At 40.2% G+C, this 12,651-nt stretch overlaps 1 protein-coding gene across 1 annotated transcript in view; it reads right to left on the reverse strand.

Annotated features, from left to right (window-relative positions):
* The window catches only part of SRRM3 (serine/arginine repetitive matrix 3), a 571,012-nt gene that overhangs the window by 327,258 nt on the left and 231,103 nt on the right, over positions 1-12,651 (reverse strand). Inside the window, exon 4 of the mRNA XM_089676583.1 lies at positions 2,848-3,101. Within this exon, the coding sequence (XP_089532709.1) occupies positions 2,848-3,071 (224 nt within the window). The 5' untranslated portion in view covers positions 3,072-3,101. The remainder of the gene's footprint in view (positions 1-2,847; positions 3,102-12,651) is intronic.

Consider the following 12,651-nt stretch of genomic DNA (forward strand, 5'->3'; position numbering starts at 1 on the left):
ATATAGAATATGCAAAATAAAATCAGACTTGAAGACAATACCAACAAAAGTTTATTTGTCCCCAAAAATATAGTGTATATGTTATTAAGGCTATAAGTAATACAGTTATCACCGAGTCAATAGACATATAACTGAAATGTAAGACTTGTTCTGCTTCCTACTTACAAAAAAAACCCCAGAATTCCATGTGTCTGCATCTGTAGCAGAATAATACATAAGACTTTTAACACTGTGATCAAGGGCACTACCTCACCTCCTCAGGGCTGGAGCAGTGTTTATTTTCTCCCAGCTACCTTAGAGTCTTGAATATTTGATGGGTTTAAGGATAGGTCTGCCCATACTGAATATTAAATCCCTATCTCACTGGCTTATATTCTTTTATTTTCTATGGCCAGAGTGTAATTTTATGCTATTGAGAATTACCTTGTTCTTTTAATTTCCTTACATCAGTATTTGAAAATGGTTAAATACAGTAATACAAACACTTCCTTGTTAATATGACTTTGAGGCTCAGTTCACACTACCAGGACTTGGGATCCGACTTTTGAGACCTCAAGTCTCATGACATGTGAAATCCCATGTTAGTCAATGAGAGCTGTCTTAATTAGCACTAATGAAGTCACTCCGACTTTAGAAAAGGTTCCTGTACTACTCCAAAGAGACTTCTATCCGACTTTAATGAAAGTTGCCTCCAAGTTGGATCCTCATCTATACTGATGTGATTTGGATTCGACATTACAGAAAGATTAGTCAGGCATGAAAGTCACTCATCAAGGTCGTACTTAATTCTCATCAAGTCACCAGCAAATTGCCAGGAAGTTGCCAGAAAATCATCCCCTAAGTCGTGTGACTTTCAAGTTGCAATAGTGTGAACTGAGCCTAAATCTTTGAACCTCTGGAGACTGCAGTTCAAACCTTGGCTGCAGCTCATCCTCCGATAGAAATACTTATACTTCAGGGGATGGGAAATTCATCAACAAAAGCCCTAGTCTTGCATTATTATATTGAGAGGCATCTTCATCCTCACCATTTATCTTCAGATTCTTTCATATTTTAATACACTTAAATTTGAAAACAGTGGTACAGTGAAAGGGTATCTTCCTCTAACAAGCAGGCCTATGGAGGCCCAACACAGAGAAACCAATTCCAGTAAGGTCTATGATCCAGACTCAACTTGAATGTAAGTGCATTAAAAAAAAATAATTGGATAGATGAAAGATTGGTCATACCTGATCATTTACAACAGTAATTTGAAAACAGACTATATAATTGTTTCCTAACCAACTTGATCATTTCTGTTCTGTTTAGAAAGCTTCCAAGAGAGCATGTACCAACACGCCAGTTTTCTGCACTATAAATAGTGAACAACCTGCAGTTAAATAGGTTTTTTTTCAACGCAATGTTTACCTCTTGATACTATTACTTGTTTTACATTTTAGTGGAATTCATAAAATCTGCTGCGCCACTTTTCTGGCATTAATGCCTCTTGTTAGTGTATTGGTTCTGACAGTGTCTCGTGCACTAAATTCAAATTCTAATATGTGCCACTTTTACTTTGTGTTGCATTGAATGTGCCACTTTTACATTGTGTCGTACTGAATGCACCAAATGTAAAAGTGGAGCTAATTAAGACCAACTCTCTTTAAGTGTACAAAGAGAAAAACTGGCTCATACACATTTTGCGAAAGTGTCTCACATGCATTCTAAAAGTGGCACAGCATGAGCTAAATTCAAGAACCAGTCCTAGACAGGAAGATGAATTACACTTTATGAATGAATGGAAAACACTTTTTCAAAAGCTGCCTGTGCCAGTCTTTATGAATTCCAAGGGTTTGTTTTGTAATAACTGTCATATTGCTCCACATCTGCACTGAAAGTGTCTGACAATCTTTTAATGGATGAAAAACCGCCTATAAATAGCTCATTGGAGGTATGTAGTTTCATATGTATATAACCTCAGTGACACAAAATACACAAAAAAATAAAGAAAGTTATACTCTCCATTGCCGGGTAAAATATGCACCGAATCATGCACCACCGTTCTCCTGTTATTTTGTTTTGTTTTGTATGAACATTTTTTAAAGTGTTCAAAACATACACTTCATTCACTGCAATGTCCGGCAGTGTGATGCCCGACATTGCAGTGCTTTTTTTGGACTGGTGCCAGAGGCGTAGCTGGGGGGGGGGGCAAGGGGGTACATATGTACCCAGGCGCCAAGGTACAGAGGTGCCAAAATGAGGTCACAAGATCACTGCAGCGGCTGCAGCAGCCGTGTCATCTGATAAGTCTGCCATCCACAGTGAGTTATGAGAGGAGAGGAGAGCTGGCCGGGAGAGGAGCGGAGAGGAGGGCAGTGAGCCGGAGGGGACGAGGGGAGATGGTGAGTAGTGCCATAGATGAAGGGAGGGGGGCAATGTGATCAGGATGGGGGATGTCTACAGGGACCATATGAAGCGGGGGGTTCATGAGGTGGCTGTTCGTCCCCGGGCGCAAAATATCCTAGCTACGCCTCTGACTGGTGCACTGCGAAAAAATGAAGCATGTCTGCATTTTATTGCAGCACACTGAAGCAGCGCTAGGCTGTGCTGCACTGTGAATGGGACACATAGGAAGCTATTTTGTTTTCTGTGTGTCCCTGCGATGACAGGCTTTTTACACTTTGGTAAAACATCTGTCACCGCTCATAGTTAGATCTGGCCCTTAATGAGTGGCTGGTCCACTACTACATTGTATATGTAAAAATGATTGACTTATTTACAGTTGTTTCTAAGAGTGTTAAACATTTTGTTTTGTACCTTGTCATTATTTTACATATTTATAATGCTTTTTGCCAATGTTTTACTCACCCCTGCTCCTCCATCATTTCCTGCAGCTCCATACACTTTAGTTCTACTCGTCGTTTCCGCTCATGGTCTAGGATCTCTCTGTGGGCTTTCTTGACAAGATGAGGTTCAGTGGCTCTTGCTTCTTCTTCAGGTCTATGCCATGTACCTGAAGCAGTGGGCTGAGAGAAGCCATTGGCAGTATCCTGTGGAGATGGAATCCTGGTACCATTGTTGCACACAGACATTGCAGTGCCGTCTCTCTGTTCTTTTTCTTCCTGTAAAAAAATGCAAACAGACTCATTTGAGCTAACTTGAATTCCTTATCTCTTCCACACCTTTGAAATAAGAATGGCAAAAGGAAATAGTCTCCATGCTCTGAGCCGCTCTGTTAAATTAAAACTGACGGCTTAATGGGGAAAGAGCTGTACTAATCTGCTTTTCTGCAAGACAGGGACCAGCACTGCCAACCAAGCAGTACTAGAAACATTATGAAAGCTTCCATTGTAGACAGAGAAGTCAATTCTCATATATTAGAGATTTCGGAGCGCTGACCACGCGTAACACAACGCAAGAAGAGATTGCCTTGCACCCCAGTGGGAACAAATTGTAACAGCTAATTGGAAAGGAAGCATGGGCAGTGTTAGAAGCTATTATGCACATTGTAATGTAATTACAGACACACTTTAGGTGTACTGCTGATAGTAAGCCGCCAATAAATGTATTATTAAACAGCACAGACAACATTAATTTTCTTTCCTGAACATAAGCAAAATATAAACAAATGAATAATTATTATGTGAGAAAACAGCTGGATTATAAAAATGATAAAAACTGCTTTGAAAATCTTTTTAACTCCTGGATAATATACAATAAAAAGCATGTGAAATTCAAGTACTTAGAGTATTGGAGCCAAATCATCAGCATGACAGCCAGGCAACTAGCGTTTTAGAAGAGGTCAGAAACAGCAGACCACATTTTTCTCTCAAGACAAGTTTCTTTGAATCTCAAGCATTGGAAAAATCAGATGTGTGCTCGTATATATATATATATTCACAGCACAGTGGGTCGTTGGTTCAAATCCCAACCACAACACCACCTGCCTTGAGTTTGCATGATCTCCTTGTGCCTGTGTGGGTTTCCTCGGGGAACTCCGGTTTCCTTCCACACTCCAAAGATATGCTGGTAGGTTAATTGGATCCTGTATAAATTGGTCCTAGTATGTGAATAAATGTAAGTTAGGGACCTTAGATTGTACACCTCTTGAGGGTTAGGGACTGATGTGGACATACAGTATGTCAGGAATGGACTCAGCACTGGTGGTGGGACTCACCTGCCGTGTGGGCTGCAGTACCAGGGCTGACCAGCGGGTGCTCTCAGCAGCCAGAAGCTCAGTCCTGCAGTCAGCCAACACCTGGGGCTGATTGCAGGAGGTGTATTTAACCTCCCTGGCGGTATGATCATGTCAGGAATTTTGTGCTGAAAGCGGTACCATTTTTTTGCATGGAAATATGTAGTTTTTAATTGTAGGCTGTAATTTTTAGGAATAACTCACTGAAATCTATCCGAAAAAGAGTCTATTAAACATTCCGGATATGATAAAACTTGAAACACGAAATCATAAATTATAATTTAATAAATAATCATAAAAAATAATAATATAATAATAATAAATTTAATTCAATAATATAATCAAACCAAAAACACTGAAATTTGAAATACAGAGGCAAATTCGCACATCGCTGAGCAAAGTCGCAAAATCGTTTTCAGTGTCTGATGACGAATTTCCCCACAAATCATTATCACTCAATTCTGCAAGTGGTTCTGATTTACTATCGCTGTTCTAAAACCGCTTTTGATGTAAAGGGACGCTTTTTGGCCGCCATGGACTTTTCTAAGTTTCCAGGCAGAAAGAACAGTCAAAATGCAGGCAGGGCACAGGACAAAGCAGTGGGGACAAAATGTATGTGAAATGCAGTGAAAGAGCAATGACAGCAAAAATGTCATTTTTTAAAAATTTCAAATTTCCCGCCGGTTCCGCCGCCCGAACGTTCCGACGTCACGGGGACCGGAACACAGAAGTCAGATGCCGGCATCCGCCGGAGGAGATGGACGGGGACGCTGCAGGGGACACATCGTGGGAGCGAAGGACAAGGTAAGTGCTGCAGGGACCCCCAGAGAACGCTGCATAGTAAGCCCGAGTGTAGCTCGGGGTTACCGTTCTTGGTATAGAAATTCTACCCCGAGCTACACTCGGGAAAACCGCCAAGGAGGTTAAGGAATGGCCAGACCTGCAGTCAGGGCCTTGGTGTATGTTTCCCATGAGCCCCTGTACCTTGTATCCTGTGTTCCTGTTCCTCTGCCTATCTGATTTGTTGCCGACTCTGCATTGTTCCTGACCCTGCTGACCGTCTCCTGTTTAGCCCCTGGCTTGCCTGATCATCCTTCTGCCTAATCCTCTGTACCGTGCTGCCCGTGAGTTACTGAACCCGGCTTGTGACCCTGACCATTCTCTGCCTGATCCTCTGTACCGCGCTGCCCATGAGTTACTGAACTCGGCTTGTGACCCTGACTATTCTCTGCCTGCTCCTTTGGTACCTCGCTGCCCACACATTGCTGACCTGGCCTGCCTGACTACGCCTTATGCTACCCAGACGATCCATCCATCCTGCACGGATCCAGCCATCACTGCTCACACCTTCTGCCTCTTCACATCAGGCTTCCTACCTGCATATACCTCTGGCGGATCCCTCTACCACGAGCAGGTGTACTCAGGGACCGCGACCTGGTTTCTGTCTGCTCCAAGTCCATCCCCACCATCAGGGGCCCTGGTGAATAAGCAGACTGGGACTTAGACTGGGGAATCCTGTCCTGAGGACTGCGAATCCTGCCCTGGGGAATCCTGTCCTGAGGACTGCGAAGGGTATCACCAGACGGTCGTTAACAGAACCATATGGCCGGCCTGACCCTTCCGCCTCTCCAGCCCTAACTGCGCCTGTGTTCCTGCACATACTAAGATTAGTGGAAGGTTTGTTTATTTACTGTGCGTTGTATATTTGGGTAGCTAATAATAAATTATATTATTATATCATTCCTGAAGCCTGTTACTTCCCGGTATCAGTCCACACATTTCTGGTCATACCCGGATCCCTAACACAGTATATATGTAAAGCGCTGCGTAAATTGATATATACCTGTAATAAATAAAATACATTTTATATAAACAGTATGCAAATTCACAATTTAAATTATTTTAAAATGCATTCACCTCCATTGTATTGACTGGGAAAAACACTTACTCATTTTGTGAGGCAGATTGTAAAAAGCCCTAGCCTACTGAGCAATGATCTTCACAAAAGCTCAGCTTAGCTCTGTTGTGGCGAGATAGCGCATGCTCCAAATACACAGGGATTTGATCAAGGAACCGTGCTTGCTTTTATGATGCTGGCGGCAAGCATCCAATGGAGTGCCCTAGCAACAGAACAGAATGGAGCACAGCTAGCTATGGCAGTGTTTTAGCCATGCTTCTGGGGATGCGCAAATGACCATACAGGGATTGGTATTCAACTTTTTTAAAGATACATATTTATTTTTTTACTTAATAGCTCCCCTACTGCAAAGGTGAACTTTAACCTTTAAATATATTTATATTTCTCAAATTTATTGGTCAGCCCTGGTCAATATCTTTCTTCTTTTTCCTTAATCTGTTGCATGTGTTAAAATCAAACTATCCAATCTGTTGTTTTGACGACTGAATGAAGCACAAATTGTCCAACCAACAGTAAATTAGTTAAGCTTAACTGATTTGGTCTCAGCACACTACTCTTGCAAAAAAGTAACCAGTCTAATGAAGTCAGCAAGAACACACTTCTCCTGGGGGAACTTACACATCTTGCAAGAAACAATTCAACTAGTAGAAAATGATGTTTACAGCCTTTTCATAATCTTCCAGGAGAATGCAAGATCGGATTTAAGGTGTAGATGTCAGATAAGTAAGTCTTATATTTCATTAATTACAAAGGGACCTCTCAACGAAAATAATACTTTAGTCTGTGATTACAATTAATATTTTATTTATATTACTAAAAGCCTAACTACAAACATAAAAAAAATACTTAATTGTGCCCCCCACCCCACCCCAGCTGATGCTAAATATAATGATAGTTCTTCTAAGGATCTAATAGAGAAGAATGCTTTCTTAATTGATGGCCCTGAAGTCTTCTTCCTTGCCAGTTCCCACTGTAACAACCAGCACCCCAAAATCACTCTTCTTGAAAGTTTCTGACTGGTCTTGGTGCTGCCTCTCTTGCAGACGCCATCATATACAATGCCACTGGACTGGAATGTACCACTATATCAAAATATCCCTAATTTAAAAAAAAACCTTAAAAAAAGTTAATTTATCCCCAGAGATCCATCACTTTATTAGACAATAATATTCAGAGTTCAAATGCATATTTTAGCATATAAATACATTTTGAATTATACAACAAATATGAATAAAAAACAGAACACTTTCCTGATATGTTAGACAGAGGGACACAACAGAGTGTTGCACACTAAAATATATTGTAGATAATCGCTTTATTATATAATTTTCATGGTCTCCTAATTTGAATAAAATAAGCATAAAATGCCAACTGAAGAAGTGATTAGGTGGACACAGGATAAATGCAATAAATTGCTGCTCAGACTTTTCTACTTTCTAGAGCATGGGCAAAAGAAAGCAATATGAGTGTCCCCAAATGCTGCTCGTTCAAAAATGCAATTACCATTGCCATGGAAACAGTCTCTGACTGACCTAAACCACGGGCTGTGATGTCAGATCCAATACTAGCAATGTTCCCTAGGGATATCCAGATCTGTGTTCTTCTCTTCCCTGAAATTCTTAACCTATTGAAAGCTCTGAGAATGCTCATTAAGTAATATACAGAGAACTGAGATGGTTACACACCACAAGTTACATTTTCTCTTCCCACTTTTATTGTTAGTGAACCTTTTGCAGTTGCCAAAGCTCAGCAAATAAAATACCTCAAAGTAAGAAGGAATTAAGTTACTATATATATATATATATATATATATATATATATATATATATATATATAGTGCATCCAGAAAGTATTCACAACGCTTAACTTTCACCACATTTTATGTTACAGCCTTATTCCAAAGTGGATTAAATTCATTTTTTTCCTCAACATTCTACAAACAATACCCCATAATGACAACATGAGAGAAGTTCGTTTTAAAATCTTTCAATTTATTAAAAAAAAAAAAAAAAACATGTACATAAATATTCACAGCCCTTGCCGTGACACTCAAAATTGAGTTCTGGTGCATCTTGTTTACACTGATCATCATTGAGATGTTTCCACAACTTGATTGGAGTCCACCTGTGGGAAATTCGGTTGATTGGACATGATTAGGAAAGGCATAAACCTGTCTATATAAGATCCTGCAGTTAACACTGCATATCAGAGCAAAACCAAGCCATGAAGTCCAAGGAATTGTCTGTAGACCTCTGAGACAGGATTATATCAAGGCACAGATCTGGGGAAGGATAGAGAAAAATTTCTGCAGCATTGGAGGTACCAGTGAGCACAGTGGCCTCCATCATCTGTACATGGAAGAAGTTTGGAACCACCAGGAATCTTCCTAGAGTGAGCGATCGAGGGAGAAGGGCCTTAGTCAGGGAGGTAACCAAGCATCTGATGGTCACTCTGAAAGAGCTCCAGCGTTTCTCTGCAGAGAGAGGAGAACCTTTCAGAAGAACAACCATCTCTGCAGCACTCCACCAATCAGGCCTATATGGTAGAGTGGCCAGACGGAAGCCACTCCTTAGTAAAAGGCAAATGGCAGCCCACCTGGAGTTTGCCAAACGGCACATGGGGGACTCTCAGACCATGAGAAACAAAACTCTTTGGTCTGATTGAACTCTTTGGCCTGAATGCCAAACGTCATGTCTGGAGAAAACCAGGCATCGCTCACTGCCTGGCCAATACCACCCCTACAGTGAGGCATGGTGGTGGCAGCATCATGTTGTGGGGATGTTTTTCAGCGGCAGGAACTGGGAGACTAGTCAGGATTGAAGGAAAGATGAATGTAGCAATATACAGAGACATCCTTGATGAAAACCTGTTCAAGACCGCTCTGGACATTAGACTGGGGCGACAATTCATCTTTCAGCAGGACAACAACCCTAAGCACACAGCCCACATAACAAAGGAGTGGCTACGGGCCAACGCAGTGAATATCCTGGAGTGGCCCAGCCAGAGCCCAGACTTGAACCCGATTGAACATCTCTGGAGAGATCTGAAAATGGATGTGAACCGATGCTCCCCATCCAACCTGATGGAGCTAGAGAGGTACTGCAAAGAAGAATGGGAGGAATTGCCCAAAAATAGGTGTGCCAAGCTTGTAGCATCATACTAAAAATGACTTGAGACTGTAATTGGTGCTCAAGGTGCTTCAACAAAGTACTGAGCAAAGGCTGTGAATACTTATGTACATGTGTTTTTTTTTTCAATAAATTACAAAGATTTCAAAATGAACTTATTTCACGTTGTCATTATGGGGTATTGTTTGTAGAATGTTGAGGAAAAAATGAATTTAATCCATTTTAGAATAAGGCTGTAACATAACAAAATGTGGCGAAAGTTAAGCGCTGTGAATACTTTCTGGATGCACTGTATATATACTATTGGCTATCGGCACACAATAAAATTAGTGTAAAATGTGAATGGTTCAAGTGTTAGCTGGAAATCAATCTACTGGGAGAAGAAAATAATTGTTTATTTACCACCTTGCCTTTGCTCCACAGTTCCATTTGGTACATGGAGCATATAACTTAAGTCCCTTCCAATCACAGAGGAGCAGGAAGGGAATACTCTGACCTATGTAAGCTATAAGTTGTGACTTGGAGTTTAAATGGGGCTTTCTCTTTTCACTTGCAGCTAGATAGAGCAGTAGGAGAGTTAAGGCAAGGTGAGGTTGTATGGTGAGGAAGTACGTTAAGTAAACCCTTTTCTATGCCCTGTACAGGTAAATCAAGGCAATTCAGCAATGAGTTCTCTAGCTGTGTGTTTTGTGAAGTAATTCATCCTTTAAGATCAGCACAGAGACTCTGAAGTCAGGTCTCAGTTGGATTCTAACAGCTTAGAAACACCTTCTTCGTAATTACTTAGATGACTGACAAGGTGTCAAAATTCTGTTCCCAAAGCAGGTAAAGGAGATAGGGAATTTTGATTGCAGTGTATTTTGAAGGTGAATTTCCCCAGAATGCCTATAGCTACAGAGGTAATTGTTTTAAAGTGCTTTTAATGCTTGTTCATAATATGTAAACATTTGTATGTGCATACTCTGGGCACAGGTTCACTTTAAAGCTCAGCTCCAGAAGAAATATGTTCTAATACAGTTATGTTTCCCTTAAAACCATTAAAAGCACTGTAAATACAATATTTACAGGCATGGTTAGAATGGCTAGAATCACAGACCTGAAACAAATAAGAAGCCAGTGATGTTAAAACTCCTGACCTGTATATTTGATCTAGGTCAATGACTACCTAAAAAGTGAAGCTGATGACAATGGAAGCACCTCTCCAAAGGAATGTTTAGGCTTTAACTATAACAACTTTGAAATGTTTGGATCACCTGTAATGGCAACATGACTGAAAAAGTTTAAACCATAAATCATCTAATATTTGGGAATGGCAAGTAATCATTGATACATCTTATATAATATAATATAATATAATATGTTAATAATAATAATATAATAAGTTCAAATAAAATCTTTCATTATCACTAACCAGCCAGGGTAAAATATGTCTTGCCCTTCTTTTTGCATGCAATATTCACTTCAATACCGGGCAATTTTACACCTTCCTGCCCAGGCCATTTTTCACGTTTCAGCGCTCTCACACTTTGAATGACAATTGCGCGGTCATGCAACATTGTACCCAAACTAAAATTTTATCATTTTCTTCCCACAGCTAGAGCTTTCTTTTGGTGGTATTTAATCACCACTGGGGTTTTTATTTTTTGCTAAATTAACAAAAAAAGACCGAAAATTTTGAAAAAAAACACGTTTTTCTTTGTTTCTGTTATAAAAGTTTGTAAATAAATAAGTGTTCTTCATAAATTTAGGCCGAGATGTATTCTGCTACATGTCTTTGGTGAAAATAACCCAAATTAGGATGTATTTTTTAGTTTGTAGGAAAGTTATAGAGTTCACAAACTATGGTATAGATCTGAAAATTGATCAATCCTGAAGTACTGACAGCCAATCTAATTTCTTGAGGTCCAAGAATGTCAGAACAGTACAGATATCCCCCAAATGACCCCTTTTTGCAGAGTAGACAGTCGGACGTACTTCATAAGAGGAATGGCGCGTTTTTTGAAGTTGTATTTTTTTTGTCATAATTTTTCGGAAAATTTAAAAATTAAAAAAATTATTTTCCCTATTTTTTTTTTACATACTGTCACCAGTGCAGTACAGTGTAATCATATAACTGGCATGGCGGTGAACAGGGACACTGACTGGTGACAGTATGAAAAAAAAAATATATATATATTTTTTTTTTTTTTTTTTTTTTTTCTTACATTTTTTAAAAAATTTTTTAAGATTTTCTTTTCATATTTTACTATGACCAAAGTAGTACAATGTTACCATAGTAACATTGTACTACTTTGGGGAAGTGATCAGTATTTTTTTTTTTTTACACAATTTACTTATAGCAAAGAATTACTTTGCTATAAGCAAGCATTTACCAGAATGAAATCGATTCATTCAGTTTTTGTTTTTTTTTTGTTTGTTTTTTTTGTGCTTAGCTGTGATTTGGCCACAGCTAATCACATGACATGTGTATGTGACCTGCTGTGACCATTCACAGCTAGGCACTAGTATACAATGGATGGCATGAATGAAGCCATCCACTGTATACAACTGTCATGTGACCTGCTGTGATTGGTCACAGCAGGTCACGTGGTACCGGCAACGGGGGCCGGTACTCAGATCTGTCATCAGCCGTGTCCGAGGTACACGGCCGGTGACAGATCGCGCCGCTGCACGGCTCTTCAACTGCGCGAACTGCGCATGTGCGGGAGCACGCCAAATGGCGTGCACCCGGAATGGTGAAGCATTTTTGCCGCCGCCAAACGGCTATAGGCCGGGCGGCTAATGGTTAAAATGCAAGCAATGTTTCAAACACCCCTGTTTTTAATGTGTATCGTTAGACAGGACAATTCGGTTGGTTGCAGGCTGAGCTGGGGATTTTTCATTGTTGTTGTTTGACATGTTGTTTGACATGCGTCACCCTTTCATGTGCTCCTTGCTCCAAAGGCCAGTTATAGTTTGGGGCAGTTGCCGTTTGTACAGTTGGTATATTGGTGAGGGGACGCACTGGAAACCTTGGCTGCTATTGTGCTATAGACTGGGTGTGCAGTGTGCCATTGTGCCTTTAAGGAGGAGTTGGCTCCCTCTAGGCTTTCCTGCACTCAATCTATCCATTATTATACATTATATATTGTGCCTCTATTAGAGGTTCTCAAAATCTATAAACTTAGGACTGCAAAAAATACTGGGGTATCATGAAGTGGCTCTGTAGCTTAAGCATGTATTTGCAAATCTGTGCAAACTAAACCCCTGTTTTTAACATGAACTGTTAGACAGGACATTTCGGTTGGTTGCAGGCTGGTTGATAAATTGAGCTGGGAATTTTTCTTTGTTGTTGTTTGACATGCTTTATACACTGTTCTGCATTACAAAATCAACATTTTTCAGCATCTTCCATTTTTGTTAAAATAATTGCAATTAAAAGAGTCCATCTG

This window comes from Staurois parvus, unplaced genomic scaffold (genome assembly GCF_062004578.1).
Source record: "Staurois parvus isolate SC_StPar_1 unplaced genomic scaffold, SC_StPar_1.0 ptg000172l, whole genome shotgun sequence".
Lineage (NCBI taxonomy): Eukaryota > Metazoa > Chordata > Amphibia > Anura > Ranidae > Staurois > Staurois parvus.